Source organism: Cetorhinus maximus, chromosome 5 (genome assembly GCF_964194155.1).
Source record: "Cetorhinus maximus chromosome 5, sCetMax3.hap1.1, whole genome shotgun sequence".
NCBI lineage: Eukaryota > Metazoa > Chordata > Chondrichthyes > Lamniformes > Cetorhinidae > Cetorhinus > Cetorhinus maximus.
In genome coordinates, this window is record NC_135883.1 from 98,459,486 (window position 1) to 98,475,915 (window position 16,430).

The following is a 16,430-nucleotide window of genomic DNA, read 5'->3' on the forward strand; positions in this document are numbered from 1 at the left end:
CTTCCCGACTGCACTAAACTCCAACCATCTGACTAGCCCCCAACCTGACTCCCCTTCTGACCCAGCCTGACCACCCCCGACCCACCCCACCCACCTGCCACCCTATTCATTTACCCCACTCACCCTACCCACTTAACTCATCCACCTACCCAACCTACCACCCTATCCATTCACTCATTCACTGACATTCATCCATTCACTAACATTTGCACTGGACATTTAAACTTACCTTACAGCTTGCGCTGTAAAAAGTGGACATGTCTTCTGTGCTGATTCTCTTTGCTGTTCTCTGCATGGATTTCTGTGCTGAGCAATTTCCTGGGGCTGCAGCATTGGAAGTTGAATGCTTTTAAACATAACCAAGTAAGTATGCAGTTTTCAGACTGATCGGCATCAGTTGCAGAGGTAAGGAAGCTGATTGGAAGATCTTGGCCTTTATCTTAGTTTAGTTGAGTCCCTTATCTTTTCAAAATGCATACCATAATTGGACCTACACTCAACCATTATCTGTATAAGATAATCACAAGCTTGCATTTGTGATAACTAAAAGAAGTGCTGTTTATCTTTTTCCACTTCAAGCAGCACAACCACCCTTCAATTCAGAGCTACTGAACAGCTTTTCTGATTATCATATTTTGTTGTCACACCTATTAAATTCCACTCAGTAACAGGAAAATAAGAAAACAAAGTGTTAACTCCATGAGTCTTCTATATTCATGTATTTGGTGGACATTCAATTTTTTTGACGTTTGATTAGCAGCATATTAATGAAATATGGGAAGATAACTTCTTCATAAAGTTTATGGAGCAACAACATAAAAATATTTCAAGAATAAAAATGACCAGGGCCTTATAGGTCCCCTTCATGACAAGCCACAGAAAACTGCTCAAATTTCTATTCAGAAGAGTGACTTTGTGTATCTTGATCAGTAATCTGAAAATAAGTGTCTTTCTGTTTTCTCCTCTCCTTTATATTTGCATTTTACAAATGTCGTTGACCTCTGCTTTTGCTCTGGTCTTAGTCTGGAGAGAACTCAGCATGATGTCTGCTATTTAACCCACAGGTTGTTTACTTTGGTGACAGTATGCGCTCGGATATATTCCCTGCTCACAGCTACAATAATTGTGAAACAGTCCTGGTGCTTGAAGAGCTAGAAGTTGAAGCCAGCCAATCAGTTACAACAGACAGAAAGGACTCTGAACCATTAGAGAAGAAAGGAAAATATGAAGTAAGTGTTCAAAACAACTGCTTATGATAATCAGTTCGGGCAAATAAAGGAAAAGGAGTTGTAGTTTGCATTTGAAAAAAATAAAATGTACAATGTTTATTCTATTGTCAATTGCAGCAGCTGTGAATGGTTACCCAGCTGGCTTTGCAGTAGCAAACTCTTAAAACAAGTTTGGCACAAACAATGTAAATTATTTGGTCATGTGTACAAGATAATATCAAAGCAAAATAATCCATGGGTGGTGATGGGGGTAGGTGGTATGGGCTGGGAGGTAGGATGAGTGTAGGGATGTGTTAATTGTTCAGTAAGTTTACTTTTAAATACCATATTGAGCCCTTCCCAATACAACCTCTGCTGTTAATCACTTTCAACCCAGCTCCTACGCCTGTAATTAACAGGTGTGAGTATCCTGTTGGAAATTTTGGGTTCAAGGGGAATAGCCCAAGTCTACAGTGACGGGGTCCAGGCAGCATATCTCTGCCCATCGGAAGTTTGAATTTTGCGCGTAAGGACTGCATGCCTCGACTTCCTCTGGATCCAGTCATGCAACAGCGGCGAGCATCTCAACACTCACTGCTAATCCCATCAGAAAATTTGGGCCATTAATTTTATCCTAAGCTTTTCTGCTTACCCTCCAAACAGCACAGTACTTCATTGGCTATAAAGCCCTTTGAAATGTTCCGTGGTCATGAAGAGCTCCATGCAAATGAAGTCTTTCCTTTTATTTGTCGTCTTAAGCAAAGTTATGTTTAATCATATATGTGGGAATGTTATCTTTCGGTAAAGTAAATTCTCTCCACACCACTGAAACTTTGCTTTAGTAGTTAATGTCTTCATCCCTCAAGTGCAAATCTGACATGGTGGACAGATTTTTTTGTTTATTTGATGGGATATGGGCATCACTGGCAAGGCCAGCATATTTTGCCCATCCCTAATTGCCCTTGAACTGAGCATCTTGCTAGGCCATTTCAGAGGGTAGTTAAGTGTCAATTTTGGATCATTACTGTGGATCTGTAGTCACATGTATTCTAAGGATGGCAGATTTCCTTCTTAAAGGGCACTAGTGAACCAGACGGTTTTTCACAACTCTCGATGGTTTCAAGGTCATCATTACTGAGACTAGCTTTCAATTCTAGATTTTATTGATTGAATTTAAATTCCACCAGCTGCCATGGTGGGATTTGAACCCACCATGTCCCCAGAGCATTAGCCTGGACCTCTGGATTACGAGTCCATTGACGTTATCATTATGTCATCATCTCTCCATGAGGGATGAAAGACTGCCTCTGATAGAACTCAAAGGTTTCAACTGCATTAAGTTCAACCAGTGTACCTTGTTTCTAGTGGACAGCTCCATTCATAACGCAGTAACAAAAATATCAATAAAACCCAAATCCTCATTTTGCACAATCCACCTTTGAACGACTTTTTGTGTATTAACGTGCACTACTGAGAAAGTATTGCATTATTGGAGATGCCATCTTGGCTTATTTATTAGGTTTCATCTGCCAAACTATGTTGTTTATGTGGCCATTAGCAATCACATGGTGACAATGCGAAGAAGAGGAATGGGTTCCGGCCACTTCTTGTCCGTCAATCAACTAGAGTAGCTGGCCATTCATCTCATTGATGTTTGCATGGCCTTGCTGTCTGTTGTATTTGCCTACATAAAATCAACCATCACACTTCAAAAAGTAAGCGTAGTAAAAATAACTTTGAGGTGATCCTGAGGTGCATAAAAAGATGGTATTTAAGTGCAAATTTTTCTTTCTTCTTAATTTTTATTTACTCAACAAACAGCAAATTCAAAATCGCTAACCTCACAAAGGATTATAATTTTTCTTGATCATATTAATTCTTGCATTTCCTGCACCAGCAGTTGTTAAGTATGATTCATCGAATATCATTTGTAATAAGACAAGTGCTTTTAACATCCACAAAGGTAGCTGTTAACTGAGTTATTGGGTTACTTCTTAATAACTTAATAATAAATACAGGAAATAAGAAAGCATATTACAAAGAAAAGCCATTTAGCCATCAGCCCATTACTTTCTCAGACTTTGTATAATTTGTTGTTTCATGGACTTTATCCTCATCCATATTAACATTAGAACAACATTCCGTATCCTCCTAATCCCCTGTATTATCGATTTATGGGAAATTTAGAAATATTGAGCAGATGCCTACATATTCTAACATTTTGAAGACTGTAGGGCATGTGCGAGTGCCTTGTCTAAATTCAGTTCCTTATGTTTCTTCAAAAAACACTTCATCTTTTTTTATAAATTTCCAGAGTTTGAAAAAGACTGGAATTTTTCAGCAGCCTTCATTTCTGCAAAGTGACATAAAATTTTTTTTTAATTCTTTCAAGCATTTCCTGACCTCTACTCCGCTTATCCACAAAAGAATGTTTACCACATTTATGAGACAGGTCTCAGCTAATTGTGCTATTTTTCTCAAATCTGTATATAGCTTAGAGATATATCAATCCAATGGGAAGATAGTACAGGAGCTTCTTTAGCAACTTCATGGGGCCTAATTTGAATATCAAGGTATGGACAATCGAATTCAGGATAGCATTATGTTGGCCATAGATATTATGTTTCTCTTTCAATGGACAAAATCAGATTGAATTGTACATTCAGAAGCAATCAGAATTTAGGGAGCTAGATAGAAAATTAGCAAGCAGGACCTCAAATGTAGTAATCTCCGAATTACTTCCAGTGCCATGTGTCGGTGAGTACAGAAATAGGAGGATAAGGCAGATGAATGTGTGGATGGAAAAATGGTGCAGGGGGGAGGGCTTTAGATTCTTGGGACACTAGGACTGGCTCTGGCGAGATGCCACCTGTACAAGCTGGACGGGTTGCAGCTGAACAGAGCTGGGACTGGGTTCTTTGTGGGGCGTTTTGCTAGTGCTGTTGGGAGGGCTTTAAACTTACTCGGCAGGGGTATGGGAAACAAGAGAAAATATTACAGAAGAATGCCAGTGTGCACAAAATACTGGGAGGGACAGATAGCACTTAGTATAAAGAATAGTAAGTTAATAGGTAAAGTCGGGGCAAGGGAGGAACTAACAAAATCTAAATCAGGGTTACTATGTATATACGTGAATGCACGGAGTATAGTAAATAAGACTGGGGAGTTATAGGCACAGATTGCCATGTGGAAGTATGATGTTGTGGCGATAACAGAGACCTGGTTCAAGGAAGGGCAGAACTGGGTATTAAATATTCGCAGGTACAAGGTGTTCAGAAAAGATAGGAAAGGAGGGGGGTTGGCGTTATTTGTTAAGGAGAGCATTGCAGTGCTAGAGAAAGAATATGTCCCAGAGGGTTCAAGGACAGAACCAATTTGATGAGAGCTAAGGAACAAAAAAGGGTGCAATTACATTGTTCGGTGTAGCCTATAGACCGCCAAATAGTGAGAAGGATGCAGAACAACAAATCTGCAGGGAAATTACAGAGAGATGCAAGCATTATAGAGTATATATATATATATAATGGGCAGAATTTTGCCCTCGGATGGCGTGCGGGCCCCACCGGCTTGGCAGTGGGCGGACAGCCGACCCCCGCCACTGAAACAGGGCCCACCGCCATTTTAAGGGGGCGGGTCAATTAAGGCCCATCCAGCAGCATCCCCGACAGGAAGCACAATGTGCTTCCTGTTCCGGGGGGGAGGGATTCCTCATCAGTCAAAGTGCGCTCTTTCGCGCATGCGCGCAAAAGAACGCACTTCTTCCTGAGGCAAAGTCCTGTCTCAGGGAGAATACTGACAGTGGAAAAAACTTTAAAAATAGAAACATTAAAAAATTATTAACATGTCCCCCTCATGTGACAATGTCACACGAGATGGGACATATTAATAAATAACACATAAACTTTATTAATTTTTTACAAAACGGACATGAAACTTCATCCCACCAGTGGATGAAGTTTCATGAATAATCTGGTGCCCGCTGGGGCTCCTGGCCTGCCCGCCAGCCTTAAGGTTGGCCAGGCAGGTCTTTAATTACTTTAATTAGCCTGTCAATGGCCTCAATTGGCCATTGACAGGTCGGCGGGCGGACAGCTGATTTCGCTGTCCGGCGGCCTTCCTAAAAATTTAAATGGACCGGGATGACGTCAGGGATTCCTCCCGACGTCATCCCACGTCATTTTCCCCTCGGCGATCGGGCCCGGCCCCCAAATCGCCGAGGGGAAAATCCTGGCCAATGGGTGACTTTAATTACCCGAAAGTAGACTGGGACAGTGGTAGTGTAAAGGGCAGAGAGGGGTTAAAGTTCCTAGATTGTGTTCAGAAAAAATTTCTACAGTAGTATGTGTCCAATCCAATAAGAAAAGATACACTGTTGGACCTGTTTTTGGAAATGAGGTGGGCCAAGTAGATCAAGTGTCAGTGGGGGAATATTTAGGAGACAGTGATCATTGTATTGTACGTTTTGGGATGATGATAGAAAAGGACGATAGACAATTCAGAGTAAGAATAATTAACTGGACAAGAGCCAACTTCAATAGGGCAAGAACGGAGCTGGGCCAGATAGACTGGAACGAAATTGGCGGGAAAAACTGCAGCTGAACAATGGGCTACCTTCAAAAAAGAATTGATTTGGGCATAGTCAAGGTATATCCCATTGAAAGGGAAAGGTAGGACAAACAAGTCCAGAGTTCCCTGGATGAGAAAGAAGATTGAAATTCAGATAAAGAAGAATAAGTGCGCTTATGACACGTGTCAGGTAGAAAATACAATTGGGAACCAAGAGGAATACAGAAGGTTCAGAGGGGAGGTCAGAAAGCTTAGTGGAGAAGCAAAGAGGGATTATGAGAAAAGACTGGCAGCCAACTTAAAGGGGAATCCCAAAGTCTTCTATAGGCATATAAATAGTAAAAGGATGGTAAAAGGAGGAGTAGGGTCAATCAGGGACCTAAAAGGGAATTTACACATGGACGAAGGGGCCAAGGCTGAGGTATTAAATGAATACATTTGTTTCAGATTTCCAGCATCCGCAGTATTTTGTCTTTATCTTTGTATTAAATGAATTCTTTGCATCTGTCTTTACCAAGGAGGTAGATGCTACCCAGGCTATGATGATAGATGAGGAAACTCTGTCACTAGAAGGGTTCAAAATTAATAAGGAGGAAATGTTGAATGGATTGTCGGTACTTAAAGTTGACAAGGCACCTGGACCAGATAAGATGCATCCAAGAATATCGAAGGAAGTGAGAGTAGAAATTGCAAGGGCACTGGCCATAATTTTTCAGTCTTCCCTAGACTTGGGGCTGGTGCCAGAGGACTGGAGAATTGCAAACATTATGCCCTTGTTCAAAAGGATAAGCCCAGCAATTACAGACTAGTCAATTTAACTTCAGCAGTGGGCAAGATTCTAAAAACAATTATTCAGGATGGAAAAAGTAGTCACATGGAAAAATATGGGTTGATAAGGAAGAGCCAGCATGGATTTCTCAAGGGGAAATTGTGTTTAACTAACTTGCTGGAGTTTTTTGAAGAGGGGACAGAAAAGGTTGATGAGGGTAATTCTGTTGATGTGGTGTACATGGACTTTCAAAAATCACACAACAGACTTGTGAGAAAAGTTATTGTTCATGGAATAAAAGGGACAGTAGCAACGTGAATGCAAAATTGGCTAAAAAATAGGACGCAGAGAGTAATGGTCAGTAGATATTTTTCAGGCTAGAGTAAGGTTTGTATTGGAGTTCCCCAGGGGTCCATATTGGGACCCTTGCTTTTCCTGATATGTAATAATGATCTAGATCGTGGTGTGCAATTTCAAAGTTTGCGGATGATATGAAGCTTGGGAGTGTTGTGAACTGTGAGGAGGACAACGTGGAACTTCAGGAGACATAGTCAAGTTGGTGGAGTGGGCAGATAGGTGGCAGATGAAGTTCAATGCGGAGAAGTGTGAGGTGATGCATTTTGGAAGGAAGAACATGGACAGGCAATATAAAATAAGGGGTGAAATTTTGAAGGGGGTGCAAGAGCAGAAAGACTTGGGTGTATATGTGTATAGATCATTGAAGGTAGCAGGACAGGTAGAGAGAGCAGTTAATAAAGCATATAGTATCCTGGGCTTTATTAATAGGGGCATAGAGTTCAAGAGCAGGGAGGCTATTCGGAATTTATATAAGACGCTTGTTAGACCTCAGCCAGAATATTGTGTACAGGTTTGGGCACCACATTATAGGTAGGATATGAACACATTGGATAGGGTGCAGAAGAAGTTTACAAGAATGGATCCAGGGATGGCGTTATGAAGATAGATTCGAAAGGTTGGGGCTTTACTCCTTGGAGAGAAGAAGGCTAAGAGGAGATTTGATCGAGATGTTCAAAATCATGAGGCAGCTGGGCAGAGTAGGTAGGGAGAAGCTGTTCCTGCTCGTAAAAGGATCAAGAATGAGAGAGCACAGATTTGAAGTGATTTGCAAAAGAAGCAAATGTGATGTGAAAAAAAAGTTATTCATACGTGTGGCTCGGGTCTAGAATGCACTGCCTGGAAGTGTGGTAGAGGCAGGTTCAATCGAGGCATTCAAGAGAGCTTTAGATGATTATTTGAACAGAAACAATGTGCAGGGGTAAGGGGGAAAGGCAGGGCATTGGCACTAGGTCATAATGCTCATAAAATTGCGGACAGGTCAGGGTGGGCATGAGGTTGGTGGGAAGTCCTCCTGGGAAATTTTATGAACCCGCACACTTGCAAACCCACCAGCCAGTATTGCAACAATAAAATAGGATAGCAGAGGGCTGAGGGACGTAGAGAATATTATCCTGTTGATCTGAAAGGAGTGAGGTGTGGACCAGAGGTTTATTGACCAGTTAATTCAACATTGGCAGTAAAAGAAAATACTTGAGAACAATTTATAGGGTCAGTCTAGTTGACAGATTGTGGAAAAGCCCATCTTCTTCTCCTCAGAAGTACAATAAGATGTCATGCAGACCGGTGAATTAGATGTGGTCAGTGTTGCCCCTGCCAGACTGGATGTAATCAGTATAGTCCACACAAGGGTTCAGCTGTACAGTATTTAAGAAATGTGGTCAGGCAGTCAGTCCACTGTCCTTAAGTACACCACAAGACCTGCTAGCATTTAAATCATGTCTCTAGAATTTTCCGAAGAGCATTCTAACCTTAGTGTTCTAATCAGAATTAATATAACACCAGGGTTAATGCATTTGTTTCCAGTGCAACTACAACACTGGCATCTACCCAACAATGTGGGAAAATTGCCCAGGCATGCCTTGTCCATAAATAACAGGACAAATCAAACTGGCCAGTTACTAGCCCATCAGTCTATGCTCAATCATAAGCAAAGTAATGGAAGTTGTTGATGACAATGCTATCAAGCAGCGTTTACTCAGCAATAACATGCTTATTGATGCTCAGTTTGGGTTCAGCCAGGGACACTCTGCTCCTAACCTCATTACAGCTTTAGTCCAAACATGGCCAAAAGAGCTGAAGAGATGAGGCCAGAATGACTGCCCTTTTCAAGGTAGCATTTGACCAAATGTGGCATCAAGGAGCCTGAGCAAAATTAAAGCCATTAAGAATCGGGAGGAAACCTGTCCACTGGCTGGAGTCATATCTAGCCCAAGGCTTTCATTGTCGGTGGTCAATCTTTTCAGTCCCAGAACATTGCTGTAGGAATTGCTCATGATAGTGTCTTCGGTCCTACCATCTTCAGCTGCTTCATCAATGACCTTCCTTCCAACATAAGGGCAGCAATGGGATGTTCTCTGCTGATTGCACAGTGTTCAATATAATTCGCTATTCCTCAGATACTGAAGTAGTCCTTGTCTGCATGCAGCATGACCTGGACGACAGTCAGACTTGGGCTGATAAGTGGCAAGTAATATTCATGTCACTCAAGTGCCAGGCAAATGCCATCTCCAGCAAGAGAGAATCTAACCATCTTCCCTTAATGTTCAATGACATCGCTGAATCCCCCATCATCAGAATCCAGGGCATGACCATTGACCAGCAACTTACATGAATCAGACACCTAAGTACTGTGGCTATAGCAGCAGGACAGAGGCTGGGGATTCTGAAATGGGTAACTTGCCTCCTGCCTCCCAAAGCCTGTCCACAAGGCACAAGTCAGCAGTGTGATAAAATACTCTCCACTTGCCTAGATGAGTGCAGCCCCAACTAAAGAAGCTTGACATCATTCAGGACAAAGCAGCCCACTTGTTAGGCACCTGACCTATCCCTTAAGCATTCACTCCCTCTACAGTGTGTACCATCTGCAAGATGCCAAGGCTTCTTTGACAGCACCTTCTAAACCTGCAACCTCTACCAACTAGAAGGACAAGGGCAACAGATGCATTGGAACACCACTACCTGCAAGTTCCCATCCAAGCCACTCACCATCCTGACTTGGAACTATATTGCTGTTCCTTGACTGTCACTGGGTCAAAATCCTGGAACTCCCTTCCTAACAGCACTGTGGGTGTATCCACACCACATGTCCTGCAGCAGTTCAAGAAGATGGCTCACCATCACCTCCTTAAGGGTAATTAGAGATGGACAATAAATGCTGGCCCAGTGATGCTCACATTCCATGAATGAATAAAAAAAGTTGTTTTTAACAGGTCAGCATCAATACTAAAATAATGTCAATTGGACAATTTAGCTCAAGGATTTCTATTGCTACATTTAAATGTTCTGTCCATCCCCCAAATGGAGAAGAGGTAAAAAGACATCAGAATGAACAAAAGTGCTTTAGATGTTTAATTTTGATGTTTTGGGTAACATTCCAGTAGCACAGTTGTTGAACTGAATGCTTAAGCAATGGCTGGGCCAGCGTAACATGTATTTTCTTGAATCTGCTGACAGACTCAGGGTTAAAATAAACATGCAAATGAATACATTTTCAGCACCTGAATTCAGTAATGTTAGTACATCACCGGTTGCCATTAAACCATTTCTGCTTATATACGTCTTAGGATGTGTTGCAAACATCATTGTCGTCTATTAGAATAAGCAATTGAAAGATCAGTTCCTTAAACTTTTCAGAGTTAATAAAAATAAGTTATTTGAGAAACCCAAATGGTTTATTCAAATAGTTTCTTTTATAGGCTTAACTTCATTTATTCCTGCTAAGATGAAAACAATTGAAGTCTCATTATTTTCAGTGGCATACTTTAAATACCTTGATATATTTCTTGCTGAGTAGTGCCACAGAGAAAACCACACATACGCTGAGCTAGCAAATTGAGACCTGTCAATGAAATCCAGTAAAATATTACACTGAACTCCCATTCCCCACTAAAACACACAAGTTTAACACCCAGCACTTTTATATTTTCTTATATATTGGCATAAAGTACCATATAAACCTTCTGGTTGATTTTATTTTAATTTTATGTTCAAAATAAAAAATGCTCAGAAACTTTGCAAATCACTTCACTGCAAATCATGTATAGGGAGAAGAATAGTGCATACAAAATGTATCGTTTTTGTGACACCATTTTTGCCTAGTTGTTCGGAAGAGATCCATTTTTAATGATTTGGGGTTTTCAACTATCTGTTTGCAGGAAGCTTTGCCAGATACCTGGTAACAAGTATGATTTGTACCTAGATAGATCCAAATCAGTATCTCATCTTCAGAAAAAAATCTAATTGCATTAACGCACGCTGTCATAATATTTAAATTACTCTTAATGATACTTTTCACTCTCTTTTCACCGTGTTCTCTTCTTAGCCTCTCTTAGAGGAGTTGAATCCCTACTGGAAAACAAGCCCTGGTTCAAAGTTCATCAGCATGCCCAGAAATGGCAACGTAGTCTTCTGACAAAAAGATAATATAACAAATGCGCCCCAGAAGTAGTCCAAGTCAAAAACAGTCAATCTATCTATTATTCAAAGTTTTACATCTAGCATTCACTTCCTATTTGCCACATTTTCTGTGTCACAATTCTGTAGTGGCTAGCAGTCACAACTGGGTGTAACACCTAGGATTGCTTTTAAACTATAAACATTGTTTAAGATTTCCATACTTGTTATTAATTAACCTTCAGGGCTCTTGAGCATTAGGTGATGTTACTACTCTTCCAAGCTCCTCTTTCTCTAGATGGCTGTGAGGTGGGTTTCAGGCATGTTTTTCATATTTCTTTCAGAGATATTAATCTTTACTAATCTTTGTTATTTTAGAAATGTAAATTACTTGAGCTTCAGTCTCATGGTTACAGCATAGAAAGCCTTTGTTACAAAAGCGGGTCAGCCATGGATGCCATCTCAGGATCAGTGGTTTCTCAGTCCTGTTAGCAGCGTGCTCATCTTAATTTTATGGCAGTAGACTCACACTGACCTATATCTGGTTAAATGAAAGCGCTAGAGGTGTAACAATCAAGTTCTCTTGCAAAATTATCCAGGTAGTCACATTTTTGACATGTCCACTTCTTCAATCTCCCCAAAGATGGATAAGACTTGATGCAAATCAGTGTTATTTTACACTGTGAACATACAGAGCAGCAATTAGAATCACTTAGTCAGTACAACTTGTCTTCATATCATAATGGAAAAATAAAGTACATTCTGTACATCCCAAAATCAGTGAGTTATCTTGCTTGACTTAAATAAAATAACATCTAATTTTCTTTCCTTCTTGGAAACTTTCTCTGGTCTTACTGCATCACAGCTTTCTAATAAATCTTCAGACAGGCTCCTGCCAAGCTCCAAAGGCCAGTAACTCCTCAACACAATGGCTGTAATGTGTATATCATTTTGTCAAGACAAGCTAATGATTTGTTTATTATTTATAGTCTGTTGGAAACAACTTCAAAGCTAGTACTTAAACACATTAACTGCATTTTGTCTTGGACCCCATATCTTTTAAACTTTCAAAGATGTGCTATACTTGAAACACAGCATTTCAAGTAACTCTTTTCCAAATTCTATCTGTGAGAAAAAAAATGTTGAAAGATCCCAACACATGACAATCATTCCTTATGATCTCATGACTCCTTCATCTTTTCATATGTCTGTCTTCCTTTTTTCCAGAGCAAGAGGCAGAAGATGTGGCCAGTGGTGTCAGAACAGTGGGGCTCCTATTTTGTGGATGGCGTCACAGGGCTGGAGGGTGAAGGTGAAACTCAGGTGCACACATGGTGCACCAGCAACATTAACACTTACAGCACCATCGCTATTCCCAGCCTGCAGGCTATAGCAGGTAAGAAAGACAAGAGTAACAACGGGTCATTGTATGATCATTGTATGGTTGGAGCTAAGAAATACAAAGAACAGAAAACGCTAATGCGAGTAGTTTATAGGCACTCTACAGTAGTTACTGTGTCAGACAGCAAATTAGGGAAGCATGTAACATAATGGCAATGCAATAACCATAGGGGATTTTAAGCTTTGTGTAGGCTGGCCAAACCAAATTAGCAAAAGTAGTTTGGAGGATGAATTCATGGAAAGCATTCAAAACAGTTTTGTAGAACACAATTTGAGGAGCCAAGCAGGGAATAGGCTATCTTAAATCTAATGTTGTGCAATAAGACAGAATGAATTAATAATCATTTATTAAAAGATTCCCTGGGAAAGAGTGATCATAATACAATACAATTTTAAGTTGGGTTTGAGGGTGTTGTAAGTCCAAAACTAGAGTCTTAAATTTAAATCAAGCCAATTATGCAGGGATTGGTTGGATGCGGTGGGGTGGAGGTGGTGAGTTGACCAAGATAGCTTGGGAAATTACATTTAAAGACATGATGGTATATAAGCAATAGTGAATATTTAAAGAATTAATAATTGTCAACAAACATACATTCTTTTGAGGAATAAAAATACCACAGGAAATTTGCCCAACTGTTGCTAAGAAGGATAGTATTAGATTAAAAGAAAATGTGTACAATGTTGTCAAAATGAACAGCACATCTGAGGATTGAGTTTTAGAAATCAGCTCATACACACACACACACACACACACACACACACACACACTCTTGTGGACCCTCTCCTCCCACAGAAATACTCACACCCTCCCCTCTCACACACGCAGTCACATTCTTCCCTCTTACACACACTGGTGGGCCCCGCTCTCTCTCCAGGCCCTTCACTCTTGCCCCAGGCGCCCTCACTATCGCTCCAGGCCCGCAGACACCCCCGCTCTTAGCTCAGTCCCCCACCCTGCTCTCACTTCAGGCCGCTCTCTTTCTGCCACCCCTGCTCTCGCTCCAAGCCCTGGAACTTAGCTTGAAAACTTACCTTTCCAATGTTTGCTGCTTGTCCAATCACAGGCTGGCTTCTCCTTTTGTTTGCTGCTGAAAGTGAGCCAATCAACAGCAAATGCAGGAAAAAACCAGCTTGTGATTGGACAAGCAGCATGATGGCATTTTTCCAATGGAAGTCAGTTGAATGTCCAAAAGATTTGGTGAGCCCATTCCAGAGGGCTTGGAGGTTGGACAAGCCTGTCTTTGAGGTGGCATAACTAAGGTTCACTCAATTGATAACTAGGTTGAGAGGTTTGTCCTATGTGAAAAGATTGAGTAAAACAGGCCTATATTCTCGAGTTTAGAAACATTTAAAATTCTTAGAGGGCTTGAGAACGTAGATACTGAGAGGATTTTTTGCCTGGTAAGAGGTTCTAGAACTAGAGGTTGTAGTTCCAGGTTTAGGGGAAGGCCATTTCAGACTAGGATGAGAAGAAATTTCTTCACTCAGAGGGTGATGAATCTTGGGAATTCATTGTCATAGAGGACTGTGGCTGCTTATCCATTAGGATATTGAAGGCTGAGATTGATTGATAGATTTTTGAACACTAAGGGAATAAAAGGTTATGGAGATGGGGTGGGAAAGTGATGAGGGGGAATATCAACCATGATTTTATTGTATGGCATAGTAGGTTCAAGGAGCCTTAGAGCCTGGAGCGAGAGCTGGAGTGCCTGGAGCAAGAGCTGAGGGCCTGGGGTTCCGGAGCAAGAGCGGAGCCCACCGATGTATGTGAGAAGGGAGAGTGTGAGTGTGATTGTGTGCATTAGGGGAGGTGATGGCATAGTGGTATTGTCACTGGACTAGTGATCAAGAGACCCAGGGGAATGTTCTGGGGACCCGGGTTCGAATCCACTTTGAATTCAATAAAAATCTCGAATTAAAAATATAATCATGACCATGTTGATTGTTGTAAAAACCCACCTGGTTCACTAAATCTGCCATCCCTACCTGGTCTGGCCTACATATGATTCCAGACCCTTAGCAATGTGGTTGATTCTTAAATGCCCTCTGAAATGGCCTAACATGCCACTGAGTTCTATCAAACCGCTACAAAATCTCAAAAAAGCAGTGAAACTGGAAGGACCACCCAGAATTGACCTAAGCACCGGAAACGACAACGGCAAACTCAGCCCTGTCGACCTTGCAATGACCTCCTGACTAACATCTGGGAACTAGTGCCAAAATTGGCAAAGCTGTCACACAGACTAGTCAAATGACAGCCTAACATGGTCATCATCACACAATCATATCTTACAGATAATGTCCCAGACACCACCATCACCATCCCTGGGTATGTCCTGTCCCACCAGCAGGACAGACCCAGCAGAAAAGACCGAGGGGCAACCTGATCAAGGTCTACAAGATTATGAGGGGCATGGACAAGGTGGATGGGGAGCAGCTGTTCCCCTTAGTTGAAGGGTCAGTCACAAGGGGACATAAATTCAAGGTGAGGGGCAGGAGGTTTAGGGGGGATGTGAGGAAAAACATTTTTACCCAGAGGGTGGTGACGGTCTGGAATGCACTGCCTGGGAGGGAGGCGGAGGCGGGTTGCCTCACATCCTTTAAAAAGTACCTGGATGAGCACTTGGCACATCATAAAATTCAAGGCTATAGGCCAAGTGCTGGTAAATGGGATTAGGTAGGTCGGTCAGGTGTTTCTCACGTGTCGGTGCAGACTCGATGGGCTGAAGGGCCTCTTCTGCACTCTGTGGTTCTGTGATTCTGTGAAATGGTGGCATAATGGTACACAGTCGGGATGGAGTTGCCCTGGGGGTCCTCAATACCGACTGCGGACCCCATAAAGTCTCATGGCATCAGGCAAGGAAACCTCCTGCTAATTACCACGTACCACCCTCCCTCAGTTGATGAATCGGTATTCCTCCCTGTTGAACACCACTTGGAGGAAACACTGAGAGTGGCAAGGGCGCAGAATGTACTCTGGGTGGGGATCTTCAATGTACGTCACCAAGAGTGGCTTGGTAGCACCACTACTGACCGAGCTGGCTGAGTCCTAAATGACATAGCTGCTAGACTGGGTCTGCAGCAGGTGGTGAGGGAACCAACAAGAGGGAAAAACACACTTGACCTCATCTTCACCAACCCGCCTGCCACAGATGCATCTGTCCTTGACAGTATCGGTAGGAGTGACCACCGCACAGTCGTTGTAGAGACAAAGTCCCGTCTTCTCACTGGGAATATCCTCCATTGTGTTGTGTGGCACTACCACCGTTCTAAATGGGATAGATCTTGAACAGATCTAGCAATTCAAGACTGGGCATCCATGAGGCGCTGTGGGCCATCATCAGCAGCAGAATTGGACTTGACCACAGTCTCTAACCTCATAGCCCGGCATATCCTCCACTCTACCATTGCCACCAAGCCAGAGGATCAACCCTGGTTCAATGAAGAGTGCAGGAGTGCATGCCAGTAGCAGCACCCAGGCATACCTAAAAATGAGATGTCAACCTGGTGAAGTTACAACACAGGACTACTCGCATGTCAAATAGCATAAACAGCAAGTGATAGACAAAGCTAAGCAATCCCACAACCAATGGATCAGATCTAAGCTCTAAAGTCCTGCCACATCCAGTTGCGAATGGTGGTGGACAATCAAACAACTCACTGGAGGAGGAGGCTCCACAAATATCCTCATCCTCAATCATGGGGGAGCCCAGCACATCAGTGCAAAAGATAAGGCTGAACCATTCTTCAGACAGAAGTGCCGAATGGATGCTCCATCCGGAGGTCCCCAGCTTCACAGATTCCAGTCTTCAGCCCATTCAATTCATTCCACGTGATATCAAGAAACAGCTGAAGACACTGGATAGAGCAAAGGCTATGGGCCCTGACAATATTCCGGCAATTGTACTGGAGACTTCTGCTCCAGAACTTGCCACGCCCCTAGCCAAGCTGTTCCAGTACAACTATAACACTGGCATCTACCTATGGCTATGTGGAAAATTGCCCAGGTATGTCCT

The 16,430-nt window shown here is 42.1% G+C and overlaps 1 protein-coding gene across 1 annotated transcript in view; it reads left to right on the plus strand.

Annotated features, from left to right (window-relative positions):
• The window catches only part of nt5dc1 (5'-nucleotidase domain containing 1), a 644,476-nt gene that overhangs the window by 573,816 nt on the left and 54,230 nt on the right, over positions 1-16,430 (plus strand). Inside the window, exons 10-11 of the mRNA XM_078542226.1 lie at positions 1,065-1,229; positions 12,241-12,409. Coding sequence (XP_078398352.1) covers positions 1,065-1,229; positions 12,241-12,409 — 334 coding nt within the window. The remainder of the gene's footprint in view (positions 1-1,064; positions 1,230-12,240; positions 12,410-16,430) is intronic.